We start from the raw sequence: 26,874 nt of genomic DNA, 5'->3' as shown, positions 1-26,874 counted from the left end.
CAGACGCTTAACCGCTGTGCCACCCAGGCGCCCCTATTTCCTAAGTTTTAAAGCAACTCTCCACACTTAGGTTGTCACATTCTCTCCCAGAAGTCAATCGTCAATTAGTCTGAAAGTTGGATGCACTTTTAAAAGGCTTCTGCCTTTTGGTTCCTGAACTTAAAAAAAAAAAAAAAAAATCACACCATCAGAAAGTAGGAGATGCTGCCTGCCAACTAGTATAGGAAACTCGAAGCTTTTACTGCATATTTGTGACATCTGCATTTTTCAAATATGATCTCTCTATACTCATTTTATTATTTTCAGCCTTCTGTGCATTGCATTTCTTCCACCTTTTTCATGAAATGTAAAGCATACATTTAGACTATGAATGTATTGAAAACTTCTCGCTTCTTATTAACCCTCTCCACAGGTTACTTTTAAAGCCAAATAACTTATGGTGAATACATTCATCCCAAGTACAATTTAAAAAAGAAATTAGAATCTCATCTTTCAGGATTCAACATTTCTGGCTTAGTGCAAGTTACAAAATCACATTGTTTTACTAACACATCAGTGAATAGACTCTGACCCAACCCTTGACTTCTTTATGTGTAGCACTCTGACCCTGTATTAATGAGGAAAAACCCTGTTAATAGAATCCAGAAAATGTACTACTAGTTGAGGGTTTGAGTATACTAAAGCCTATTTAAATACAACAATGCTTTTAAAATAAGATTTATTCAATATTTGGAGAAAAGCTTCAGCTTAAGACTCATATTTAACATTTGGCCATAAGACTGAAAGTTAATGAGTCAAAAGAATGTCTCTTGATGAGAAAAGACTTCTTTTTTTGTTTGAAAGATCTGAAATTAAAAAAAGAGCTCCATTATTAACAAATAGTCAATAATAACACAAACTATTTCAACTCAGATTAGTAACTCAGAGAAATAGATTTTTAAAAAGCATTCAGCAGAGAAAAAAAGTAAAACATTTCATACACATTCAAATTTCCCTTTATCTTTAAAAGACTTGGTATTAAGATATTTTTCTCCAGTCACAATTTCTCCTTAAAGCCCACCGATCAGTAGTGACCTTCAACGTCTGAAATTCTATAACATCTGTACAGCTCAAATACGAATCATCTAAAAACAGCTCACAGTACAGGTTATATTTTTTATGGATTCTATCTCCCCCAACTAGAGTATAAGCTCTTGGAGTGCAGATACTATCTTTTTCAATTTTTGTGATTTTTGTCTGTGACATACTAATCTACATCCAGTTTAAGTCACTCTCCTCCCAATTCTGCTTTTCTCCTGTAACTCTTTCCTGATATTGTTCCCTAATCTAGAGATAAATAGTGTTTCATATTCTAAAGCGTTATTCCTATATTTCAACAAAAGTAAATCCACCTCCAAATTTAGTTTTATAGGGTTAATTTTTTAAATCATTGTATTTTCTGAAGACATCATCATAACCCATACAACATTAATTGTACACCCACAGTTTATAGGAAAAATTATAAAACATAGGTCCATCAGTTCTAAATGCAGAACATTTATTTGTTAACTATCTCAGACTAACAGTATGTTACACAACTTACCGTTTTCAGTAAAGCCCTTTGCTTATACAAAAGCAGACAAGTTATTACCAAAACAAATAATGAGACAAAAGCAAATGGTATCAGGAAAAATATTAAGGTTTCCTTCCATATGTCACCTAGGATTAAAAATCACGAAAAAAGGGGAAAGGTTAGATGTTTACAATTATTTTTGAAACTGAATTAGTTTATAAATAAACTGGTAACTGGTGAAGAACTGAGTTAAACTTGGTAACATCTGCCATATTTGCTAGTGCATAGATACCAGGTGTGTTTGAGTATAGCATTGCTTTCATCTGTGCACTTTGTATATAGAACAATTACTTTACTAAACTGTAACATCTCTTCATTTCACATAGAGAAACAACTCCCCAAAGCTCAATTCTTATTTTCTGATATGATTTTATTTAAAATTTGACCTTGTGAAATTTCATAACAAAATGATAAAATATTAGCTAAGTGATTAGAGAAACAGGTCTTGTGTACCTCTTAACTCTTACTGAGTCAAAGCTTTATATTGTATCACCTAATACTATAGTGAGCAAGAGCTGGTGACAGGGAGCAGAATATATGACCAGAAAATATGCCACATTGGCATGGGGATTATTTTGAGTTGAAGGCAATCAAGAACCAGCAGACTCAAGAAAAACATTTATCTTTCCCTTAACTACATAAAAGAACTTAGATTAGATGGCCTGGTCTGAGAGACAGCTATTACCAGAAACAACTTTTATTTGAATGACGTATCTGTATGGCAGGGCAAACATCTAATTACAGTAGTCACCCCCCCACCTCCATGTCCTTATCCATGGTTTTGCTTTCTATGGTTTCAGTTAGGCGTGGTCAACTGAAGTCCAGGAGCAGATGATCCTCCCTGTGAAGTATCATCAGAAGATCAATAGTAGCCTAATGCTATGTCATAATGCCTACATTATTCACCTCACTTCATCTCACTGCTTAGGTATTTTATCATCTCACATCAGAACAAGAAGAAGACTGAGTATAATAAGGTATTTCGAAAGACCACATTCACATAGCTTTTATCACTATATATGTTATAATGTTCTATTTTATTAGTTATTGCTGTTAATCTCTTACTGTGCCTGCTTATAAATTAAACTTTACCATAGATTATATAGGAAAAAACAGTTTATATAGGATTCAGTACTCTCCATGGTTTTAGGCATCCATTGGGGGTCTTGGAACATATCCCCTGTTGATAAGAGGGGGGTCTACTGTACCAAACATCTCTTCTTATTGGCCTGTGAATTACCCTTCTCCCCCTTTGAAGTTCCAGGCTCCAATCCCATTCTTTAGCTCATGATAGCATACAAGGCTCAACTGCCCTACATGCCCTTAGGTCTCATATTTCCATGGGGTCCCTGTATGAAATTAAATTTTTTTGTTGTTAATCTGTCTTGTGTCATTTTATTTATTTATTTTTTAAGATTTTATTTATTTATTTGACAGAGAGAGAGAGACATCACAAGTAGGCAGAGCGACAGGCAGAGGGAGAGGGAGAAGCAGGCTCCCCGCTGAGCAGAGAGCCTGATGCGGGGCTCTAACCCAGGACCCTGGGATCATGACCTGAGCCAAAGACAGACGCTTAACTGACTGAGCCACCCAGGTGCCCCTTTCTTATGTCATTTTAATTATTAGAGCAGCCAAAGAACCTAGAAGACTAGAAGGAACATTTTTCCTCCACAACAGTGAGCATATTCAGCAGGATAAACTTTAACTGGCTGGCAAGAATTCTTACTATGTCAGTCTCCTGGATCTCTGCCTACAGAGTCTCAGGAAAGCAAGAGTGGTAAGAGTCCTTTTCTTTTTCTAAATTTAGATTAGCAAGAGGAAATACTTACGAAACAAGTTCCTTGGGTATAATACGTCTGGTAAAGATTTGGTATTAGTACTTTTGTTTTCTATTGATCCTTTTCCTCTGTTTCCCCTTGTCACTTTCTACAATTTGAGAGCTTGGCTTTATGAGCACTGAAAATATTCTGCCAACCAAAGGGTACATGTACCAGTGTGTATTTGGCAGATAGCTGAACAGGCTGTGGATCTGAGCTGACTGGAGTTAGGCCTGGGTCCAACTTAAAAACCAGAACTTGGGCTAAACTAGGTCTGGAGTGAGGTTTCTTTGTTTGACTCTGCCAGCTGTCAGGGGAAGGGGTCCATTCCATAAGGGGCCTTTGCCATCTCAACCTTCACTGTCTCATTGTGATAATAAAGGTCTTCATTTTCTTAGGCTGGATCTTGTGAGGGCTACATCTTTTGCACTCTCCTTATCAATGGTCAGACAATGGACTTTTGAATTGGACTTCTAGATTAAAATTTTTAGAGAGCATTCATCCTATTGACACCTGCAGAAAAACTAAATTAATAATGGGACACAAAGGAAAATAATGGCTTGACTTAGGGACTCCCCTAACAAAATGAAGGAACAAAAATTAGAAAAAAAATTAAAGTCTACATCCAACGTAAATTCTCCTTTTCAAAATCTGGCTCCATTTGCCTAGTTCAGCTTCCCTTTTCCTCTAACATTTACAGAGAACACTCTTGCCTGATCTCCAGGTCCAGGGTATACGGGTTACTTGTGTAAATGCTGCAAGCTAGGAAGTGATTTTAGCAGAAGCACCCAAGAAGGGCGGTAGGGCTCACTTTGCTATCCCTTATAAATTCTACTTTCCAGGACACTTTAATCAGGCTCTACCAGCTTCAGGTCTTCCCACACGATGTCCTTTTCAGGTATATCCTGGACCCCGAATGCAAAGAATTCATGTCTCATGGACAGCAGCCAATCTTTTAAATGATAAAGCCCCTTTACCTTCACTTTCAGAAGATCACACCAATTTAGAGAGGAGTTGGAAAGATTAGTGTCCGTTCAACTCCCAAGGTGAGTGTTCTTCCCACCCATAGGGATATAGCAGTTAAGAGACAAATCATACGGTTCCCTGAGAAAACTGCCCCCCCCCCCGAGGAAACAGATGACCAGAATTTCTCCTAGGTCCTCCTACAAATGATCAGCTGATGGCCAATGTTCAGGGGCTGATAGAAGCAACAGGAGATGCTTCCCTCCAACCCCACGACAAAGGTGAATTGGTCCAAGTTTAAATTGTACACTCAGAAAGAAGGCCTTTGCTTAAACGTTTTATACAGATTTTATAAAGGCCCTGTGCAAATTCTTCAACATCAACTCAAATGCCCTCATATCTATCCTTGAAGGGAAGGTTCCTGTATGGGCCCCACCCAGAGTTTGATGAGACCCTGAGGGATTTTCTGGTAAACTGCTCCGTTATTCCCTTAAACAGCCAGGGGAAACTAGAACTAAAATTAATTAAAAACCTTTATTTTTTTCCCCAGAGATAGCTATACGCCTGGGACATGCAGGTGGTTGCTTCTTTCCTTTGGCTATCTTTGGGACTGACTCTGGATCTTGGGAAGGTAATACCTTTTGCATCCTATTTGGGGCCCCTCTTCCACCCAAGTGGGGGTTGTTAAGTACCACTAGAAATACTATTTGTCCTAGCTGAAAACTGACAAGATAGTCTGAAGGATTTTTTAGTAGCTCTATGGTCAGAAGTTGGTCAGAAATTGAAAGCTGATATACGAAGCCTGAAAGAAATTTTTTTAGGCTTCCTTCCCTAAACTAAAATGAAATTATGCACCCAGAAAGAAAAACCTTCTGAAGCATTTGTAAAAGGATTTACTAAAACAGTCCAAATATCCCTGGTATTAAAAAGCAAATTGAAGATAAAGTACTTGAATGGGTGGATCAACCTATGATGTCATTTAGGCTGCAATCCAATTCTTGGAGAAATTGAGAGTAACTGTCTTTATCTTATAAATCTTTACAGAACTAGAAACGCAGCTGTAGAGGTAGTTTAAAGTTCACTTATTCCTTTTTATCACTCCCCAAATCTCCCCTCTTTATTTCTAAAGGCTTCTAAGTATTGTGAGTGCATCTAGGTCATCTCTTTAAAGTACAAACTTCAGAGAAGTAATTCTTATCAGAAGAACACAGAAAGGAAAAGGTCATTTGAAACTTAAGATGAATGCTTCTCACAAATATTAATTTGTATTATTGTACCTGATTCAATGGCAGTGATTTTTAAATGGAAGCTATAAGTTCTGTTTGTCTATCTGTATATTTATAGATTTTTTTAAAGTTTTTATTTATTTTTTGAAACAGAGAGAGAGAGCACACGTGCACACGCAGGGGGAAGGGCAGAGGGAAAAGGACAAGCAGACTCCCTGCTGAGCTTGGAGCCCTACTGGGGCTGGATCCCAGGGCCCTGAGATCATGACCTGAGCTGAAGTCAGATGCTTAACCAACTGAGCCACCCAGATGCCCCTGCTTGTGTGTGTTTATATATATGTATTGTAAGGTATTTTTCTGCCTATGGATAGTGCTGCCAAAATTAATTTGTGAAAGAATTCTATTTAACTGATCTGGGAAGATATTGGGTATTAAAGCTACTTCAAGTTTGTTGGTTTAATTAAAACAGGCATGTCTTTAGAGTTACCAGGATTAAGCATAATTCTTTTATTCTACCAAGGCTTATTAAAGGTCAAAAGAGTTACCTGTCAGCATGAAAAAATGGCTTGAGATGATGGCTGACTTTGTTTAATGTCTCATAAGTTTTTGTGAGTAATCTAAACGTAATTGTTGAGAACAAGTGAATTAGATAGATGTTTATGAAATAAGAGTTTTTAGGTGAAATTTTCAGTTTCCCCAGATCTTTTTGGTAACCTAAAGCCTTAAAGTTTTGCTAAGTTAAGTTAAATGAGGGATAGCTCTAAATACCCATAATATAGTCATAAATAAAGATCATTTTGGGGGCACCTGGGTGGCTCAGTCATTAAGTGTCTGCCTTCAGCTGAGGTCATAATCCGGAGTCCCAGTATCGAGCCCTACATCTAGCCCTGCATCCAGCCCCATATCTGGCTTCCCGCTCAGTGGGGAGTCTGCTTCTCCCTCTGCCCCTCTGCCCTTCCCCCTGCTCATGCTCTCTCTCTCTTACTCAAATAAATAAATAAATTCTTAAAAAAAAAAGAAAAAATCACTTTTAAATAAGATAAAATACTAAAACATTAATTACTGAACATAGATTAATCTTTTTACTTCTTGTTGTTAAAAGAAAAAGACAATAGGTTCAAAATGGAATCACTAAGCCCCACACCAGCAAACTAAGACTTAATATCTAACTTAATTACAGTTTCAGCATTCTGCCAGGGACATGACCTTTATTGAGTGTCTGGCATTACCTGATCAGTACTAGTGAGGTAATCTGCCTGGTAGACCCCTGACCCCTTTCATCCCATAAAGTAAGGTGACCATTCCAGAAATAATCCATGATTTTCCCCCTTCTGCCTAGAAAAGCCTTCCATTTCATACAGCTCTTCAGAGCTCCTTCCTATTTGCTAAATTGGTTGCTGCTCAATTTATAAATCTTACAAAAGCCAATTAGATCTTCAAATTTACACAGTTTAATTTTGTTTCTATTACAAAGAAACTAAGATATTTGGGTCAGTTGGTGAGCATGTCTTGTGTTATACTGAAAGACTATATTGTGAAGAAACATATGTTTCTAGAAATTATGAAATGTATTCATAAATTTTCCATCTAAAGAATGCTGGCATAACATACAGTTCACAATAACTTCTTAGTTTCACTACAAATTAAGATTTCTAAGGGTTAAGAATTCTAATTAATATATGTAATTAAAGCTGCTAGAAATAATAAGGAAAACACCTCTGCATGCAAGGAAAGTAGGATATGTATTTTTGGTAAGAGAAGTTATGAGGAATGGAGATGCATTTTTTGTTGAGGGAAAAGAAAGTAATTTTTCCTGAAGTGAAACTGGCTGTTGCAGAAACAGAAAGAAGAAAATAAAGGACAAATTATATAGAAAATTGGGAAGAAAGAAAAAAGAGAATCATGCCTTGTGTGCTCAAGTTAGCTAAAATAGAATTAGTTTATTACAGGGGTTATAAAATAAAGCTTTAAAATCAGTAATGCACTTACATAAAACTGGAACTTAATTTTCTTTTATCTGTTAAAAGGACAAAATTTTCTTGGACTCTTGACCTGCTCTTGATAAGAGATTATAAAAGGTTTTTTTCTTAACTTTTAAGTAGTTTGCCTAGAAAGTGATTTTGTGTTTTATCTAAGTAATTTCCTGTGCTTCATGTCTGGTCTTCGACGGTTAAGAAAACTGGATCTCCTCAATACTGAAAGAGCAAAGTTTTGTTAATAACTATGTAACCTTCTGTACTTGCCTTTGAAATACTTTATTGTCACTTTGGTCAAATAAATAATTAAATATTGTTTCATAATGATATGTGATCCTATTTAGTCAAGTGTCCAAACCTTTTGATATTTTTGACAAACTTCCTAAAATCAAATTCTAAATGAAGTCCTGACTCAGAAATTGGGGATTTTCTAGAGAGTCTCTGGAACATCCCAAAGATATGTTCTCTCTCCTTATAAAAAGTGAGATGTTAAACTAATTAAGCTTATTTGTTATGTTATTACATGGGAAGCATTTTGTCAAATAAGTGATGCTGAAACTTCCTAGATTATATTTGTGTGGATATATGTTAGTATTATAAGTATTCCAAAATTATGTGAAATTCCTAGAAATGTGGCGTGTTTGGTATAATGACTATCAGTCATAATTCCAGTTATTATCTTAAAATGTTGTATGTTACATAAATTATCAAATTTCCTTGTCAATTCCATTGTAAAGAACTTTCATCAGATCTTTAACCCAATAAGCATTTTTAAAAACTTTTTTCATTTACAGAGTACTGTTTTACTCATATGCTTTTGCAAAAGTATTCCTTTAAAAGTACTTCATCTTCCAGGCACCTGGGTGGCTGCCTCTGGCTTGGGTCATGGTCCTGAGGTCCTGGGATCAAGCCCCACATGAGGCTCCTTGCTCAGTGGGGATTCTGCTTCTCCCTCTCCCTCTGCTGATACCCCTGCTTGTGCTCTCTTGCTCATGCTCTCTTTCTCAAATAAATAAATAAAATCTTTTTTTAAAAAAAGGACTTCAAGGAGATTCAAGGAAAGCACTTTTGACAAGAATAGGTTTCTGATAACTTTAAGATCGTAAAACTGAACTAGACAAGAATTTCCAGAACTAATGAAAAAAAACTAGATTAAAACTGAAAAATAATTAAATACATGGGACTCAATGAACTGATGAGGACAATTACAATTTTAAAAACTTTTTGTTTGAAACTTCGCTGGCTTTTTAATGGCTTCTTTTTCCAGATTTAAAGAAACTTTTTTCTCTTGAACTACCTACATCTTAGAGCAACTTGGTAAAGTGTATCGTTGTGAACAAAGATGGAACAACTTTTCTCCCTACCTGATCCCTCCAGAACTCGGAGTGAGTATTCTTATTTCATGGCAATATTTGTGTAAGTTCAATGAGAAGCTGTTCTCCTTGTTAACAGGACACAATTGAAAATGTTGGTTATATTACTAAAGCTTTGACTACAATGTCATATTTGAGAGAGATCTACATAGACTCAGATATCACCAGACAGTTTTAAGGAACTAAGGTGGACTTTATGGGGACAATAAAGCCCCTTGGAAAAAAATCAGCCTGGTGTCTTATTTACAGGGTTCCTGGCAGCATTACCAGGTAAGTAAGGAAGGTCACTTCCTGGCAGGTTCAGGAACCTCAGAAAATTTGAGGAACCTCAAGAAGAGAGGAATTCATCCAAATCTATAGGTAGTGCAAGTAAAGTCTAATGATGAGAATTCAGCTTGACTTCTTAGCCTCCAGAGGCTTTTAAAAATCCAATCTGAGATTCCTAATGAAAAGTTCCAGCAGTGCAGATTTAGAGGAGCCTATATGATCAATCACTATTCTTGCTGCACTTATGTAAATAATGAGGCCAAGTTTATTGAAACTAGACTTTGCAAACACATTTATCTTACTGTGGTTCTCTTTGATAAAAAAAGGAGTTGACTATAGAGAGGAAACTTATGTTTTAGCAATACACTTTTGTGGATATCAAATTCTAGTACTGTTAATTATCTTTGAGGCTTTGCGTTCTACCTATAAAATGGACTATATCCTGAACTCTTCTAGTTTCCTTCCATATATGGCTACAACCCTCCAAACTAACATTTCCAACGTTCTCTCACCCTTCTGCCTTGGAATCAATGAGAAGAAAAAAATCCCTTTTCCTGAAGCCATGTAAGCTAAAGCTAAACAACTCGATATAAACTTCGAAGAAATCACCACAACAGCTCATGTATAGACAATCTTTATGCCTATTGCAGTGTGGGCTACTGAGAAAGATCACTAGAGACATTCAAACTGCAAACCAGGAAAATCTATCAGGTTGCCACTTCCTGCCTTTGGTCTATCTAAAGATGCTCTAAGCAGTTACATCTAGAAATCTTCTTGACTGGTTGCCTTCAGAAGTCAGAAACTGAAATCACAATCTTCCCCAAACACTAACCATTTTTTGTTTGTTTCCGCAGAGTCCCTCTTCTTAAATACCTGATTGCTTGCATTATAGACCTAACTTTTGGAGCCTGCCTGCATCACCAACTCTTGAAATGAGACACAACTATTTGACTAAACTGTTTCTTGGCTATGAAACTTCTTAGGGAAGTTTCAAAGGCAAGACTGAAGAGGAGCAGAATACATGAATCAAAATGTGCCACATTGGCATGTGGATTATTTTGAGCTGAAGACAATCAAGCTCCAGCAGTCTTTAGAAAAACACTTACCTCTCTCTTAACTACCTAAAGAATTTAGATAGTGAGCCTGCCTCAGAGAGGGAACTATTACCAAAGATAACTTTTATCTGAATGACCCATCTGCATGGTAGGGCAAACATCTAATTACCAAACATCTGCTCTTCTTATTGTCCCATGAGTCCTATTCCCCTTAGAAGCTCCAGGCCCCTATCCCATTTTTTAACTCATGATGGTATATAATAAGCCCTGACTGTCCTTGAGTCTCATATTTTTATGGGATCCTATACAAACAAAATTAAATTTGTTTTTCTCCTGTTAGTCTGCCATATGCCAAGTTAACTATTAGACCAGCCAAAGAACATAGAAGGGTAGAAGTAACATTTTCTCTCTCCTACACTGGTCTTTATAAAAGTCCCTGTGTGAATAACGGAGCTAGTCTTTAAAGGTCATGTTTTTAAAGTGGTCTTACATTTTAGAGACTAAATGAGATGAGGTTGTTTTTCTTTTCTTTTCTTTTTAGGATAAAGTTTTAATGGTTCCTCTGCATAGCAAGAAGTGAGCAATCACTACACAAACTTAAAAAGTAGACAAAACTTGTCCTTCCAAAATGAATATCTTCCACTTATTTTGAAGTCCTACAGAGCATCTTAAATCCTAGGCCCATACCTACACTCAAACCTACCCTCAACCCCATCGTTTTCTTTGTCCTGTTCCCTTAGGATCTTATTTTCCACTAAAAAATTACCAAATTTGTATGTTTAGCTCAATTAAGATTTGCAAGGATATAATCCAGAGAAATGACCAATAATGTAAGCTTTTTGGCATACAAAATTAACAGTGGGAAAGCAGGCTTCTTTGAGGTTCCGGTTGCTTTCCCTACACACAGAGTCAATCCTAAAGAAGATATATTTTCATTTCCAAAAGAAAGTATTGTCCTATATTTCTATTACTTGAAACATTCAAGTAATCTCCTAAGGAGCTAAGATCACATGTATCTCAGGAAATTCTTTGTTCCTAATCTCAGAGTTATTAAGATTCTACCAGAAGATACCCATTAGGGCAAAATAAATCTCGGACATCAATATTGCACTAAAGATTGTATGTAATACACATAAAGGATGTATTATTTTGAGAATGTGGCTAAAGGGGGCACCTGGGTAGCTCAGTTCGTTAAGTGTCTGTCTTCGGCTCGGGTCATGATCCCAGGGTCTGGGATCGAGCCCCATGTGGGGCTCCCTGCTCGGTGGGGAGTCTGCTTCTCCCTCTCCCTCTGCCTCTCCCCCTGCTTGTGTGCTTTCTCTGTGTCAAATAAATAAAATCTTAAAAAAAGAAAAAAAGAACGTGGCTAAAAACTCACCATACCCATTTTAAACTATGCATTGACTAATGATAAGATATAATTCAGGATATGATTTTCTCAATGTCAATTCCATTGAGTCTCCAGATATCTTATAGCAGTGACAAAAATAAATAACAGAACCAGTGTGTGTTCTTTCTGATTCCATACATCTCTTGGTTAATTGAGTTCTCCCTTTCTACCTGTTTTTTCTTCATAGCCCTTAGTGATTATATGATACAGTTAGCTTCTTTGTTTATTGCTTATCTCTATTCAATATGAGAATAAAATATCAATTCTGTGAGGACAGGAATTTTTTTTTTTACTGTTATATCTCTGATGCCTGAAAAAGTCCTGACACATATTAGGTGCTTTATAAATATTTGATGAATGAAAGATAACAATATCAATATAATAGTGAGATAATAGTCAAACAGAAATTCTATTATAATGGAACAAGAGGAAAAGAGATGAATGATTGATAGATGCCAGTATCTGTATCTGTATTTACATATCTATATACCTGACAAAGTAATGCTGAGTTAATTTCCTTCACTTTTGAACAATTAGTAGCAATTTCTGTTGATAAAGCTAGTATACTGTAAAACACAATAATATTTTGCCTCACTTTCAAGGCTTTTTAGCTTATATTGTTATTTAATTTAAAATGTCTTTTTTATCATAAGTCACTTTAAATCAGAATTGGAAGTGAATGGTATTGCTTTTACTAATGATGATATATTAATTAGAAAAATACTCATTAGGCACAGTACTAGACACTCAAAAACAAGTGTATGCTTACCCATCCTTGCTTTAAGATTTCTGTTCTCTTCAAAATTGAGAGTCTAGAAAAATATTGATTAAAATAGGCTTCCTAAAAAAAGAACTAGCATATTCTCTATACCAACAGCCAGAGAAACAAGAATGTTGATGAGAGAACTATAACAAGATTCTTACTTAAACTAGTTTACTCCTAGTTAAAACTGAATATATTTTCCATAAATCTATGTTTGAGGTGCTTGCTAATTTATCTTCTGTTTATAGACTATATGCAAGAGCATTTTGATTTCCACAATTACAAAATACACTGAAAGAAAATAAATTTGCTAGCAAATAGCTATTTAGTTACTGCTCTTATCTCATACCTTTCCAGCATTGTTCATCACTCCACTCACTCCAGATTCCATCATCTGAGCAATACATATTCACTTTACTTCTTACCAAAAAGCATAATTTTTGGCTTTCATTTGATGTTCTTGTGATTTGCATCTCATTTTCAATTGTGGTAGTCTGAAAGCCAAGTAAAAAATAAGATGCTATTATTTGATCTAATTGCAGCTAGATAGATCCCATTTGATTTGTCACTTTTGTAGTGGATTTTGTTACATAAAATACACATATCAAATGACTAGAAAGCTATATACCAAATCTTAACAGTGATTCTCTCTCTGTATGGTGGGGTGTTTTTGTTTTGTTTTTTTCATTTTTTTTCCTTCCCTTCCTTACTTATAATATTTTTCTATAGTGATAATGGATCACCTGTAGTAAAGGTACATGTGACAGAGCAAAACGCCTAGATAGCTTTAGTGTTTATGATACCCAGTATTTGGATTAGTGTCAGATTTCTCAGATTACATAAACTGGAAAATGCTACATATACTGAGTTAGCAAAAGGAGCCATCATGTGAATGTTATTTCTATGGAAACTATAGAGTTCATACACATAGTCTTTTTTTTTTTTTTTTCCTCTCCTTATTTTGGTTAACTGCCATAAAAGCTGTGTAACAGTGCTCAGGGCTTAGCATGAAACTTCTTCAGATATGAGAATACACAAGGCTGGATGATCTTAAAGGGGAAAAAAAAATCACTGAAGAAATTGCTTCAGTTTTGCATTTCAAAGAACTGAACAGTATTTCTCATCCAAAATAACAGCTTCTCTTTTGTTGTGACTTTTCTTGGAAACCAGCATAATGTAGTAGACTGGGAATAGCGGAGTAATTTGTAAGTCAATTCACTTCCCTGGGACATGTAAATCAATTCAACTCCCAGTTTTCTCACCCGTATATGAAATTAATTGATTAGAACTAATGGCTCACCTACATGTCTCCAACACTTTCTAAATTGGAAACCAATGAATAAAATTAACATATAACAATGTAGGGCCAAAGGCATCATCACATTGTTGTTGCTGGGGGGTAAAGAGTCTTGCAATCATTGCCTACTTCCTCCATCAGTCTCCCTTCTGCACTACAAGCAATTCAAGCAGCCCCATCAGAGTCTAATTCTGACCTGATGCTTGTTTCTCAAGAAGTGGTTCCTACGTTTGTATTTTTTCCTTTTCTTTTCACCTAAGGCCTCATCATAATCCATCTCATACTTACACTTGGCAACTTTAATTTGTTGGCACAATATTAGAAACAAATGACTACATTATCTCTAAAGTCCTAATGTAGCTTTAAAATTGGTATGACTGATTATGCTTTCAGACTACAAGCAAGCATCTTTCTTTTGTCCCCTACATTATATTGTTTTCTGGAAATTATACTAAGATACATGTCATATTCTATTCCTCATATGGATAGCAACTGATTTTGGTTCTCATGTTTGCTTATTTTATTCAAAAGGCTATGTTTAAAAAAAATAAAAGGCTATGTTTATGATTTCCCAAATAAATGCAATGTTCATACCACCCAGGTAGTATCATCTTCTGTGAATTCAATTTCATAAATGAAACATTTTGCTGGAATGGGTCCTTTAGGAATGCTCCATTTCAGGTTAATTTCCTCTGAATTCTTCACAGTAAGACTAAGATACTCTGGTGGCAAAGGTTTAACTGAAAAGCAAAAGGAAGGCATTTCACAACATGGAGGTCATTAAGTTTAGCAGTAGCTCTTATCAAAAGCTAGGGACACCTAATAAGAGAAGCTTCTAAGATAAATTGGGTGGGTCAAGACTAATCTCTATAATGTGAATTAAAATCAAAATTGCTTGCCAACCAAGATTAATTTATTGAGAAACTTGGTTATTTTGGAAACTAAATTTTGGTAAGTCACATTTTGACAAATATTTAAGCCCAAAAGAAAAGTTAGAAGATCCAAATCATTACAGTCTTTTTCCATTCAGTAGCATTAGGAACAACCACCACAACCATTACTACTACTATTTTTATCAATAGCTAATTCTCATTTAGACCTTATGATGTGTCAGGCACTGAACCAGGGATGTCACATCATAAACTCACTCATGGCGGTGCCTAGGTGGCTCAGTTGGTTAAGCATCTGCCTTCAGCTCAGGTCCTGGGATCAAGCCCCTCATTGGGCTCCTGCTCAGCAGCAGAGTCTGTTTCTCCTTCCTCCCTCTCCCCCACCACCCTGCTCATGCTCTCTCTTGCTCACTCTCTCTCTCAAATAAAATCTTAAAAACAAAAAAAAACCAAAAAAACACCTCACTCATGTCTCACAATAAATCTATGAAGTGTCCTCTATTATCCTCATTTTACTGATAAGGAAATTGAAACAGACATCAAAAGTAACTTGCCCAAAGTCATACAGCTAGAAAGTAGTAAATCCAAGATTCAGATGCAGGTATGGCTGACTCTAAAACCTGTCATTATTGTAACTGTTAGAACTAAGAACTCAGAATATCCAACCATTTGCCTATTGAAATGTGGGAATAAGGGATTCTATAATTACTCCATCATTAACACTAGACAAAAATACTTTACAGCAATCTTTGAAGCTGAGGAATAAACTGTAAATTCTAAACAAAAATTCTAAAAAAAAATTATTCTTCATTCAATTCCTTATTCCTGTACTTTTATATTTAATTAGAGCTTCTTCATACCCTCTCTTGGCCCTCGTTTTTCTGGCTTTGCATTTCCATAAGTTTCTCTATATCTTTGTCTCCATCTCTTCTCTTCCATGTGGTTGTAAATGGCCTAAACTAGAAATATTTTGAAGTTGTTTAACTCACCTATATTTTGAAGCTGAAAAATAAAATAGCTGGGTCTTATAGGATGGGATTCTGATGACCCATTAACACAGATGTAGAAATCTTTATAGTCTGATGACTCCAAATAGGGAAACCTGCATCCCATATTTTTTCCATTAATCTTGATGTAATCAGCACACTGTGTTGTACGACCCAAGCCCTCATACCTGTAAAAAGAGGTACTGTAAGAATTGTGCTTACCAATATCTTAAAGTATCGTGGTATTCAGTTTTCAATTATCTTAAGGCACCAAGTGAATAAAAAAAATCATTTAATAACATGCAATATTTATTGAGCACCAACTCTGTGCCAAATCCTATGCTATGTGCTAGGGATACAATAGTAAAGCAAGCAGACATAGTCCATAATTTCATGGAGATTACAATCTGGTGGGAGTCTTTATAAAATATCAAAGATAAGGCAAGGATTCTTACTCATGTACTTAGGTTATGTTGACTTACCCACAAGAATCAAAGGGTAAGATTTCTATTAAGAAAACCTGGGGTTTATATAGATAATGCTGGGTGATACTGCCTTTTTTATATTGTACAGGAGAATTTATATTAGAAGAAAGCACATTTAAAAAGCAGACTTACAAAATATTGTTATGTGTAATAAAGTGAATGAAAGTCCTCTGAAGATATAATACACACCAAGAGATAAGCCAACAGAGGGGTCAAAAAGAAAAAGAGCTGTCTGGCAAGTAAATATCTAATTTCCCATTCTCCTAGCCAAGAAATGTTGCCATATCATTGAAAGTTAACCTCATTCCAGTAATAAAGCTAATGGGAATTAGGGTGGATTTCCCTACTGATTTCCAAAGCACAAATGCCTGGTTTATTTTCCTAAATTATACTTTGCAATGCAAAATGTGACATCTGTAAAAGCAGCCAAAATCCCTTTTGAAATTAGGCCAATCTAGCAGTTGATCAGGTGCTGATACAAACAGCCAGACTTTACTGAATTCACTATGCCAATATTTAGTTTGTTTCTGTTGTTTGTTTGTTTTTTACCCCAAGTTGTTATTTATTTGCATGAGGGGAGTGAAAAAAGAACTTTATGATAGTGAAAATATACCTTATTTTTTAATGCAATAGCTGCCAGCAGTATACTTGTTCTGGAGGGAAAAAAATACAAGCATTCTATAATAAGCTTTAATTTCCCTTTTCAAGTAGCCACTGGATCAGAGTTGCAAAGTTACAGTCTCTTGGTTAGTTCACCTGATTATGTTTGGGAGACTTGAGTTCTAGGCTAGACTTTACCCAGATTTACTATGTGCCAGTGCAAAGCCTCATGGCACCCTTATTTTCCAGTTCCTGAAATGTCAATATTTATCCCTCACTACTAAGATGAGGATAAAGCTATGTTAAATAAGAACTACAATATATAAAAGGGCAGAGACTTTGTCTTATTCATACTTTTGGCCTTTTTATCTAGAACAGTGCCTGTCATTTAATAATTGCTTAATATTTGTTGAATTAATGAACAAATGAATTAGACTGTAGAAATTGACCCACCAATTCCAGATGAAGAAACTGAGACCCTAGAAAGGAAAACTGCTTGTCAAGACCACCAAACTCAAAGATGCCAGAGCAGGCATTAGAACCCAGTTCTCAGTATCCTCAATAGCTTATGCCTTATCACTTATATCTTATGATTTGTCTAAAGAAAAAATCCATGATAATTTGGGCCTGAAACACAAAGAGTGACACTTTGTCCTCTCTTGCTTTTTTATGTTACTTAATAAATGCATAAATTCTGATACATATTTATCAATGTACCAATACTCTCATTTGTTTCATTCATTTAATGAATATTTTGTGATGATCTACTATAGACATAGTACAGCATAGATAGTGAAGAGAAATGTAAGAAACAGTCCATGCCTGCCAATCTCTTAAAAACTTAAGGGAGCAGACAAAGCACACATATATGACAAAAATTTAAATGCCATCCAGACACGGAATTAAGAGCTAAAATAAGTAATAGTTCAGAGAAAAACTGAACAGAAGTTGATGTGATCACTAAAGAGTTAATGAAATTGAATACCAAATGGCCCCTGAAAGATGGGTAAGAGTTGGTGAGAAGGCCAGAGAGCATTTCAGATAGTAATGCACACAAAGGCATAAAAGGTCATAACATGGATGAGAAAAAAATGTAGAGATGGGTCTAAAGGGAGTAGAACACTCACACTGGTGATAGTAGAAGGTAATGTTGCAAAAGCAGTGATACAGTGAGGCAGAAATTTGAATGCCAGACTAGATTTTTATCCTGGAGGCAATGAATAGCCTCTGGAAGTTTTTGATATATGAAAATAGCAATATAGGAAGATAAGTCTGGCTACAGGGTGCAGAGCGAATAGGAAGGGAAGAGACTGGAAGCAGACACCATTGTTTGGGAAACTACGGCAGTCATCCAGGTGTGGAATGAGGTGAGCCTACAGTAGAGCTCTTATAGTAGAGATGGGAAGTAAAGAACAGATGTGCAACCTTGGTGTCAGAATGCAGTATTCAATGTTATCATGAAACAATGAAGGAATGAAGGAGATAGAAGATTCAGATGGCTCTAAGCTTAAAAGCCTCAGTGATAGTTAAAAAAGGGAAGTCAGAAAAAGGATCCAGTGTTATTAGGTACCCGTTTTTAAAATATGCCAAAACTTCTTAGGTTACAATCCTATATATCTAAAGGATACAAAATTTAATCCAGTACAGGAACAGTGTCACATTCCTTATATCACCCATAGAGTGACTTCCAGTAGCTACAGCTTAAATCTACTTACTCCCATTGAAAACCCCAAATAATTATAAGCAACCTTCATCATAAATTCAACTCTGAAAAATAATAAATTTAATTTTGTAAAAATAGTTACTTATACTATAAATTAGTTTTTATAGATACTTTCTTAATATGCAATTCTTATTATAAAAATACTTACCAGTAAAACAATTGGTAATTGGTATCAAAATGGACACCCATGCCAGATTTCCAAGAGCACAGTAAATATTGCCAGTTGTAATATACACAGTCCATATCCTGAATTTTAGTTTCCAGATTTCCTACGGAATGAATGAACTGTGAATGCTTGAAAGGCATGGTGATGAATCATTTGGGAAATCACTATGCAATTTTAATTCATTTCTTTTGATCTCTCCATTTCATTTAGTAATTAATATATAATCAGGAACATTCCAAAAGGAAATTGTTAGAAATCACTTCACTGTAACGGGGCATATAAAAATCAAAAAACTTTGAGGGCTCATTTAAAGGTAGTAAACAGATGCAAAGGTACAAAATAATTCTAGAATGCTCTGAGCAGTTGAGCAAATACTCACATACATATTTACTAATATGACCTCAAAACTGGGGGCTATATTAACCTAATAAGATGCAGGTTTTGCCAAATTTGTTTGCTGATTTAAAGGATTCAAAAAGGCCAGTCACACACTCCTAAGAAGAATCTATTTGTTGCCACACTTTCATTTATACATACAATCTGGTAAATAAGGGTTAAGGGCCTTATGCCCTGTATGGATTGTTCTGACAGTATTAAATATGAAAAGAGAGCTTAATTTTAACCTTCTGGTGATGTCCAATAAGCAGTTTCTGACCATGAACTTCGAACTTCTGATCCATTTGTGCATTGGGCTGGCAGAAGTGTGTGTATCTTTGCTTCAACACCCTTGTTAAGATCAAACCCGTCTTTGTAATGTAGATTCTTGGTAATGATGGTCTGTTTGATAAGAAGATGAGACAAAGTCAAACTTATAAACAGTGACAGCATCATGAGCCATATTATTAGGGCTAAGAAGTCACCCTGGAATGTTCCCAATATCTAAGAAATTTCTAATGATTATCTGATACAGTGTCCTAGCTATATTCCTGGCAGAGCTCATTTCTGCATATTATATCATTTGATGAGATCATCTGAATCTTAACATCTTATTCAAAATAACCCCACGGGTGCCTGGCTGGCCAAGTCGGTAGAGCATGCAACTCTTGATCTTGGGATCCTGAGTTCGAGCCCCATGTTCGGTGTAGAGCCTACTTAAAAACACACAAATAGGGGCGCCTGGGTGGCTCAGTCGTTAAGCGTCTGCCTTCGGCTCAGGGAGTGATCCCAGCGTTCTGGGATCGAGCCCCACATCAGGCTCCTCCACTGGGAGCCTGCTTCTTCCCCTCCCACTCCCCCTGTTTGTGTTCCCTCTCTCTCTGGCTGTCTCTCTCTCTGTCAAATAAATAAATAAAATCTTTAAAAAAAAAAAAACACACAGTGATGACAACAACAACAAACAAAACAAAAGAAAACGAAAAATAATCCCAAAAAACTCTGAAAAAGAAAAGAGTCTCTATGGCAAGAACTTGAGCTATAACGAACTTGAAATCAAGAGATAATTTTCAGATACCATATGCATATTACATGACAAATGATCTAATCACATTTCAAATATCACTTGAACTCCTCAGGAATTATATACAGTAAAATCTTGGAGGTAACTGGAGAAAGCCAGACAAACTGTGAGCTCCCAGAGGACTACAAATGTGTTATATATCCTTGTACTCCTGATACCTAGCCAAGTGCCTGGCACAAAATGGTGCTCAATAAATGTTGTATTTGAATTGCCTCTTGAGGGGCGCCTGGGTGGCTGAGTCGTTAAGCGTCTGCCTTTTGCTCAGGGTGTGATCCCGGCGTTCTGGGATCGAGCCCCGCACCAGGCTCCTCCACTTGGAGCCTGCTTCTTCCTCACCCACTCCCCCTGCTTGTGTTCCCTCTCTCGCTGGCTGTCTCTCTCTCTGTCAAATAAATAAATAAAATCTTAAAAAAAAAAAAAAAAAAAAGAATTGTCTCTTGAAACTACCTAAACTGAATGAGGAAGGTAACAGCATGCCTCATACAACAGAAATATTTGAATGAACATGCTTGACTATGTTGTTAATAAGTCAATAAACTTTCATTGAACACTTACTATAATATATGCAAAGAACTATGCTGTGTTCTGTGGGGCAAGTACAAAGATAGATAAGGCTTCATTCCTACAAAGAAAAAGCTTACGGTCCAATAGCATATATAAGACCCTTATACGGGTATGTAAGTAACTGTAAAATACAGTAAAATCTGTATGTATTCTTCAAGTCCATATTTCATGGCACCAAATTTTTTTTCCTATACTTTGAATGGTAGTCTTAATACTGGATGGGGTAAAAATAGATGTGGCAGGATGCATAGGAGATAGCAGCAGGCATGGCAGCTTGTTATTTCTTAATAATAGCTACTGAGGAGGAGCCTGGGTGGCTCGGTTGGTTAAGCGTCTGCCTTTGGCTCAGGTCATGATCTCAGGGTCCTGGGATCGAGCCCTGTATCGGGCTCTCCATTCAGTGGGGAGCCTTCTTCTCCCTCTCCCTCTGCCTGCCGCTCTGCCTACTTGTGTTCTCTGTCAAATAAATAAATCTTAAAAAAAAAAAAAACAGCTATTGAGATACAGGAATCAGAGTGGATAGTGACATCAAAAATTATAAGAAAGGTCCTAGTTATCACACAGAATTGCAAGTACATGCTTTACTTACCTTCCAGTGTTCACTATCAATGTTTCGGTATTTTAATTCATATTCTATTGTACATCCCTTAAAATTATCCAGAAACAGTGGAGGTTGCCATTGCAAAGACAGATAACCTAAATATCCAGGATCCACTATCTCAAAATCCTCAGGAGGATTAACTGAAATAAAATCAATAAGATATTTTTACTTTTTTCCTGTATCTTATAACAAAACTTGCTATATCTAGATTTCATCCATATGTCCATCAGATGGTAAATGGATAAATAAACTGTAGTATATCTATACAATGGAATATTATTCAGCCATAGGAAAGAATGAAGTACTGATCCATTCTACAACATGCAAGAGCGCTGAAAACATTAAGCTAATTTGAAAGAAACCGGTCACAAAAGATCACATAAGACCAATTTATATGAAATATCCAGAATAGGCAAATCCATAGAGACAAAAGTCAATTAGTAGTTGCCAGGGGCTGGAGGAAAGGAAGAGTAACACATGACTGCTTATAAATATTCTATTTCTTTGGGGGAGGGGATATAAATATTCTGGAATTGAATAGTTGGGGCTGTTACACAAGTATATTGTGAAGTTACTACAGACCACTGAACAGCACACTTTAAAAGGCTGTGTTTTATGCTATGGAAATCATATCAATAAAGCTGTTATAAAGTCTAGATTACTGCTTTATGCAAATATGACTTTGCCTATCTAGGTACTAAGTTTTCAAAGAAACAGGCAATTCAACATGGAGCTATCTCCGTGGTTATATATAGACCGGAATTTGGCCTAGAATGGGAACACTTTATTACGTAAATCTCGTTAATAGCAAGAACCAACCAGTATTAATTCAGTGTTTACTATATGCACATAACACAAAAGGGATAGAAAATGTAAAATATGACTACTATGGCTAAACACCTTAAGGATTAGAACAAGCAGATCTTGTCATTCCATTCTGGTTAACTGAATCCTCTAAAGTTCAGAGCTATCCCAGGGCAAACCAGGGCCACTCATTGGAAGGACTTAAGAAAAAGTGTCAGGCAGCTCAGCAGAGTGGCATCAGGAAAAAGCCATTTTATTTGTGGGGAGGGAGCAGTGGACAGCAATGGCTCTCCCAACTGGTGGTTTAAAAAGCAAACAAACAAATAATTCTATAAATTTTCCTCCTAGCAAATCTAATAGTACTATAGTACTGCCCTCATGTTGCCATTCTGCTAATAATTTCCTTTCATTTCTGCCCATTTGTTCATTTTAATGCCTAACTTCATAATACTTACTGAGGTGAAGAAAAGAATCTACAAAAAGAAATTGTGGCACAAATTATGATTTGACATGGGACCCCCACCAGGTACCAATAAAGAAGGTCTCTACTGAGGATGAAATGGCAATCCTGTTGTTTCAACTCTTGTGGTTACAAATCTTTGTGAAATGCATTGTTCTGATTACCTTGTGCAATAAGAAAAACTCATTAGGCATGATTTAATAATTCTGTAATTATTTTTAAATTTTACTTTAAATCTCTGTATATATTTCCATATTTATCTAATTGTCTCAAAAGTTTTCCAGTTAGGTCAGTACCAGGCAATGAGGCTTCATATAATTAACCTATTTCTTAGAAGACTATACAAAAAGGTATGGAAAGTGTCTTTTAGATTGGTTTTTATCCCGCAAAATGTTTGTTATCATTAGTTACTTTAGATGTGAGGCTGACATATCTTTTGTGTATGAACTTCCTGAAATATTTCCAGTAACAATCTATTTGTTATTCACTTCCATGGGGTAGGTTGAAAAGACAGTTAGTATCCCAAATTTTAAAACTACTCCGTTGTTGGTTTACCTTTTATCTCAGCATTTGAAGGCACAGAGCCGAATGCTGTGCAAATAAGTAGGGTATAGAGACATCTGACATCCAAATGAATGAAAGCCATTTCTCCAAGATTCACTGCTTTGAAATTTCCACTCTAAGAAGGAAAAATACAACATTTTAACTGTATTTTACTTCAAATAAAAAAATAACCAAAAGACTAAATTTGATTAAAAACTCATTTGGAAACTCTGTGCACTTTCTACCAGGAATTGGGAAAACTGTGCCCCTTTGAGCCATGGAAACAGAAAAAATCAGGTTTGGAACGAATAAACTGGAAAGGGAGGATTCTAGGCTCATTTTTCTATAAGAGTAAAAAAAAAAAAGCAAAACAAACATACAAACATACAACTGCCTGTACCCATTCATACCCCCCACCCCCACACACATACAGAGTCTTTTCCATACAACACATGTGCTGGCCGGGATAGGATAACTTCAAATAGTCTTCAGCCTGAAGACTGAGTCAGACCCACTAGAGTGTCCTTATTGGTTCACAGTGGGGGTTATGATATCATTAATCTCCATAGCAACCCTCTGCCCTAGCAACAAAGTAAATACACTGATACAGATACTCTTTTCTGAAATTAAAAAGTATTTGAAAGTTATCTGATTACTAAGAAAGCACAGAGCCTACACCAAAGCCTCAGATACCTCAGAACTGTTTTTGTTCCATAAATATTAAACCACTGTCCTCTACTCTTTATCTGTTCCACTCTTTGCTGTTTGCCGTATCAGTAAATAGCATTTTCATCTGCCCAGTTGCCCAAACCAGAAACCTGGCAGTTTTCTTCAACTTCTCCCTCTCCCATACAACGTCTTCATTATCACTACCCTTTCCAAGATGAGGAACTTATCATCAGGATTTCATTATCCAGTCTTTCCTGCCTCCAAACCATCCTCCATACCACATACAGCAAGAATAACCTCTCTAAAGGGCAAATCTTACTTTTCACCTGTTTCTTAAAACAATACTTCACTGTCATAGAATACAACTTAATAGTCTTTACATTCTTGAAGAATGTTGGTTGTATGACCGAATTTAAAGGATTCATGTCTCCACATACCTAATCAACAACCACTCTTCTTTCAAAGAAAAATCACTACTCCCAGTTCTATACTTCTCTTTAAGTCTATATTCCTGGAACCAACAATTTTACAGGAAGTTAAGGAGTAAAGGTTACTATTTCAATATTCAGTGATTACCTTTCTTTTCTCCTACATAAATTCACTAAGCAGAGGAGACCCTCTCCCCCTGTACCACCCTCTTCAACCTACCTGGTCCATCTGTAATGTTCTAACGTTGGTAGGTTTCAATTATTACATCATAGAGTTCTGAGATCAAACTACTAAAGCCAGCATGTATTTTGGAGACCATGTTAGCCCAGCCTCATTTATATATTGGGAGGTAAAACTCAGACTTGCCCAAGATTACACAGCAAGTTAGTAACAGAGCTGGAAGTAGTACAGAAACATGATTCTTAACCCAGTGTACTTCCGCCCTATTATGCCGGATCCCACACGTTTGAGGATTATGAAAGCTCTTCCTCTGGGACTCCACCATTTCTTCAATTAGCTAGCCAGGCTGAATCCACACCATGCTATTTTTTTCTATGTCTCATAAAATCATTAGAGAATAGTATTTCTCTTACTGAGGTCCAATAAATCTCTCTCCTCAATTCCTCCCTGCCCACATGCAAACCCGCTGCTGTCCTCTAAAGCATCTATAAGTAGTAGGTAGGTCTGTCAACAGATCTTCCACAGAGCTGCTCTCATGGATTGAGATTAACACACTGGTTACTTTGGGATCTAAGGCAGCAAATAGGTCTGACAAAGAGAAATCCTTTCCTGTTACTAATAAGGACGAGGCCTATCAGAACTCCCTTAAAATGCTCCCAGAGAGATCTTAAAGTTCTCTCCCCATATCAATCTGTCCTTATATACTTTCATAGCCCTGTGTCATGTGCAGCTCAAATGGTGAGAGTTAAAAATCCCTTGCTTCTACTCTTTTATAGGCTACTGAAATTTGATTCGGGCTATCAAATGGCATATTTCCTAGATCAGCCCAACACATTTAAGCAAAGGTAGGAAATGGAATAGTCATTTCCTGAGTCACTTTTCTATAAACCTATGAAAGGAGTTCCCTGAATTACAATACACTTAGGGCCCCACCTAGACTTTCTCACACAAATGGGTGTGAAGACAGCTCTTTCCTTGGCTTCTGGGTTACAAGACTGCCACTTGAGCAATGAGGTGCCTCACATGCTATATGGTTACCAGGAAAGACAGGATTTTTCACAAGAGGGGAAGGGACCTGAAGACAAAGGGAAGACGGCAGATGAAAACACAGACATGCAAAATTTCAAACAGTTTCTGATATACTCTCCACCCCCAGCCCACAATTAACAACCACTCATACTCTCCAACCCCAGCCCACAGTTAACAACCACAGTTAACAACGACCTCATCTGGCCTTAACTCCTTATTTTTAAAAATGAGGAAATACCAAGAGAGGTAGATGAATTGTCCAAACTGACACAACTTATTGGTGGCAGAACTAGGACTGAAAACCAGTTCTAATGAGCCCTTTTCACTGACTAAACAATAAATTTTCTTGTTATAAAGAGTCTGTCCTGAGCCTCTTTTACCAGAAGCCTCCCCTGAACCTTGGTCAACCTACTTTCACCACTGAAACCATCAACCCACCACACAGTTTTACCATCATGACATTTTTGGCAGAGTAATAATTCAGTAAGCTTTCACAGAGCACTTTTTTTTTTGGTTTTGTTTTGTTTTTTGCTTTTTGGCCAGATACTATTTCAGGTAAATCTTGTCCAAGATACAAGGTGCAAGTGACAAGTTATAATATCCGCAATAGTAGCAATCCTCCTACTATTTATTCAGCATTCAACAGCATTCCAGGCACTGCCCTGTGCTAAGCACTCTACATACATTATATCGCATAATACTCATAGTCAGCCTTGGATGTATGTACTATTTTCATTCCCATTTTAAAGACCAGAAGCTGAGACACAGAGAAATTAAACAACTTCCTGTAAGTCACGCAGACCATAAATGGTGAAGCTTGGATTTGAATCCAGACAGTCTAGTACCAGAGTCCTTGATGACCATCACTAGGCTAGGCATTTTCCACTGCTAAAATCAATGTGGAGGGCAGCTTCCTGTTTCTACCCACTCAGTTTCATACAACACTATTGCTTAAACAGTTTCCCACTGAGAATCTCCTTTGGAACGGCAAGCCTAAACTATTTCCTTTTTTCAGCCTCACTTCCCCACCTCTTCAAAGCCATGCTACCTAATTCCCTTGTTCTAGGAGTTGGACAAGGATAACCCTTGCATGACTGGAGAAACTCCAGGTACTTACCAATAATATGGTTTCCCAAGAAATGAATTATCATAGGCAATTATCACAGGAATTATCACAGGTCCTCTTTTTTTTCTCTTCTTCACTTTGGAGACATTAATTAGAATCTCTAATACTTCCCTTCTTGTCTGATGATCAAGCACACTGGGGAAAAAAAATAAAGATAGGTGTTCCTGAAATAACCAGCAGGCCAGGATACAGATTCTGTAAGTCACAAGACAGGGGAGGTTATGGGTAGGGCTAAAAGGATCTAAAGCAAATTTAGAATTACAGCAAGGTATGTAAAAGCTGACAGGACTAACTAATCTTTGGATAAAAAAATAGATATATAGCTGAAGAACTTGTCATAACAAAAGGCACAATGGTGTAAGTATCAACTTGGATTTCAGCCCTGCTTCAACCACTAATGTTCCTGGAAGCAAATTGTAATTCA

General features: G+C 36.5%; 1 protein-coding gene across 1 annotated transcript; it reads right to left on the bottom strand.

The window, feature by feature from the left end:
• Positions 1-721: 721 nt before the first annotated feature.
• Positions 722-26,576, bottom strand: IL13RA2 (interleukin 13 receptor subunit alpha 2). Its single transcript, XM_040628932.1, has 10 exons — positions 26,442-26,576; positions 23,030-23,153; positions 21,199-21,350; positions 19,213-19,366; positions 18,572-18,692; positions 15,619-15,803; positions 14,334-14,479; positions 12,792-12,936; positions 1,583-1,698; positions 722-845 (listed from the first exon to the last, which is right to left on the bottom strand). The coding sequence occupies exons 2-10, from the start codon at positions 23,118-23,120 to the stop codon at positions 795-797; spliced, it is 1,161 nt and encodes a 386-aa protein (XP_040484866.1). The 5' UTR covers positions 23,121-23,153; positions 26,442-26,576; the 3' UTR covers positions 722-794.
• Positions 26,577-26,874: the final 298 nt, after the last annotated feature.

This window comes from Ursus maritimus, assembly GCF_017311325.1.
Source record: "Ursus maritimus isolate PB19 chromosome X unlocalized genomic scaffold, ASM1731132v1 scaffold_X1, whole genome shotgun sequence".
Classification (NCBI taxonomy): Eukaryota; Metazoa; Chordata; class Mammalia; order Carnivora; family Ursidae; genus Ursus; species Ursus maritimus.
The sequence above is the reverse complement of the archived record's forward strand: the minus strand, read 5'-3'. Positions and strand labels throughout refer to the sequence as shown.

Coding starts and splice junctions, on each gene's coding strand:
- IL13RA2 (XM_040628932.1), bottom strand. CDS start 23,120: ATGGCTTTCATTCATTTGGATGTCAGATGTCTCTATACCCTACTTATT. Junction 15,804..18,571: donor AATTACCAATTGTTTTACTG/GTAAGTATTTTT, acceptor CTCTTTTTACAG/GTATGAGGGCTTGGGTCGTA. Junction 846..1,582: donor AAAGGGCTTTACTGAAAACG/GTAAGTTGTGTA, acceptor TTTTAATTTCAG/ATCTTTCAAACAAAAAAAGA.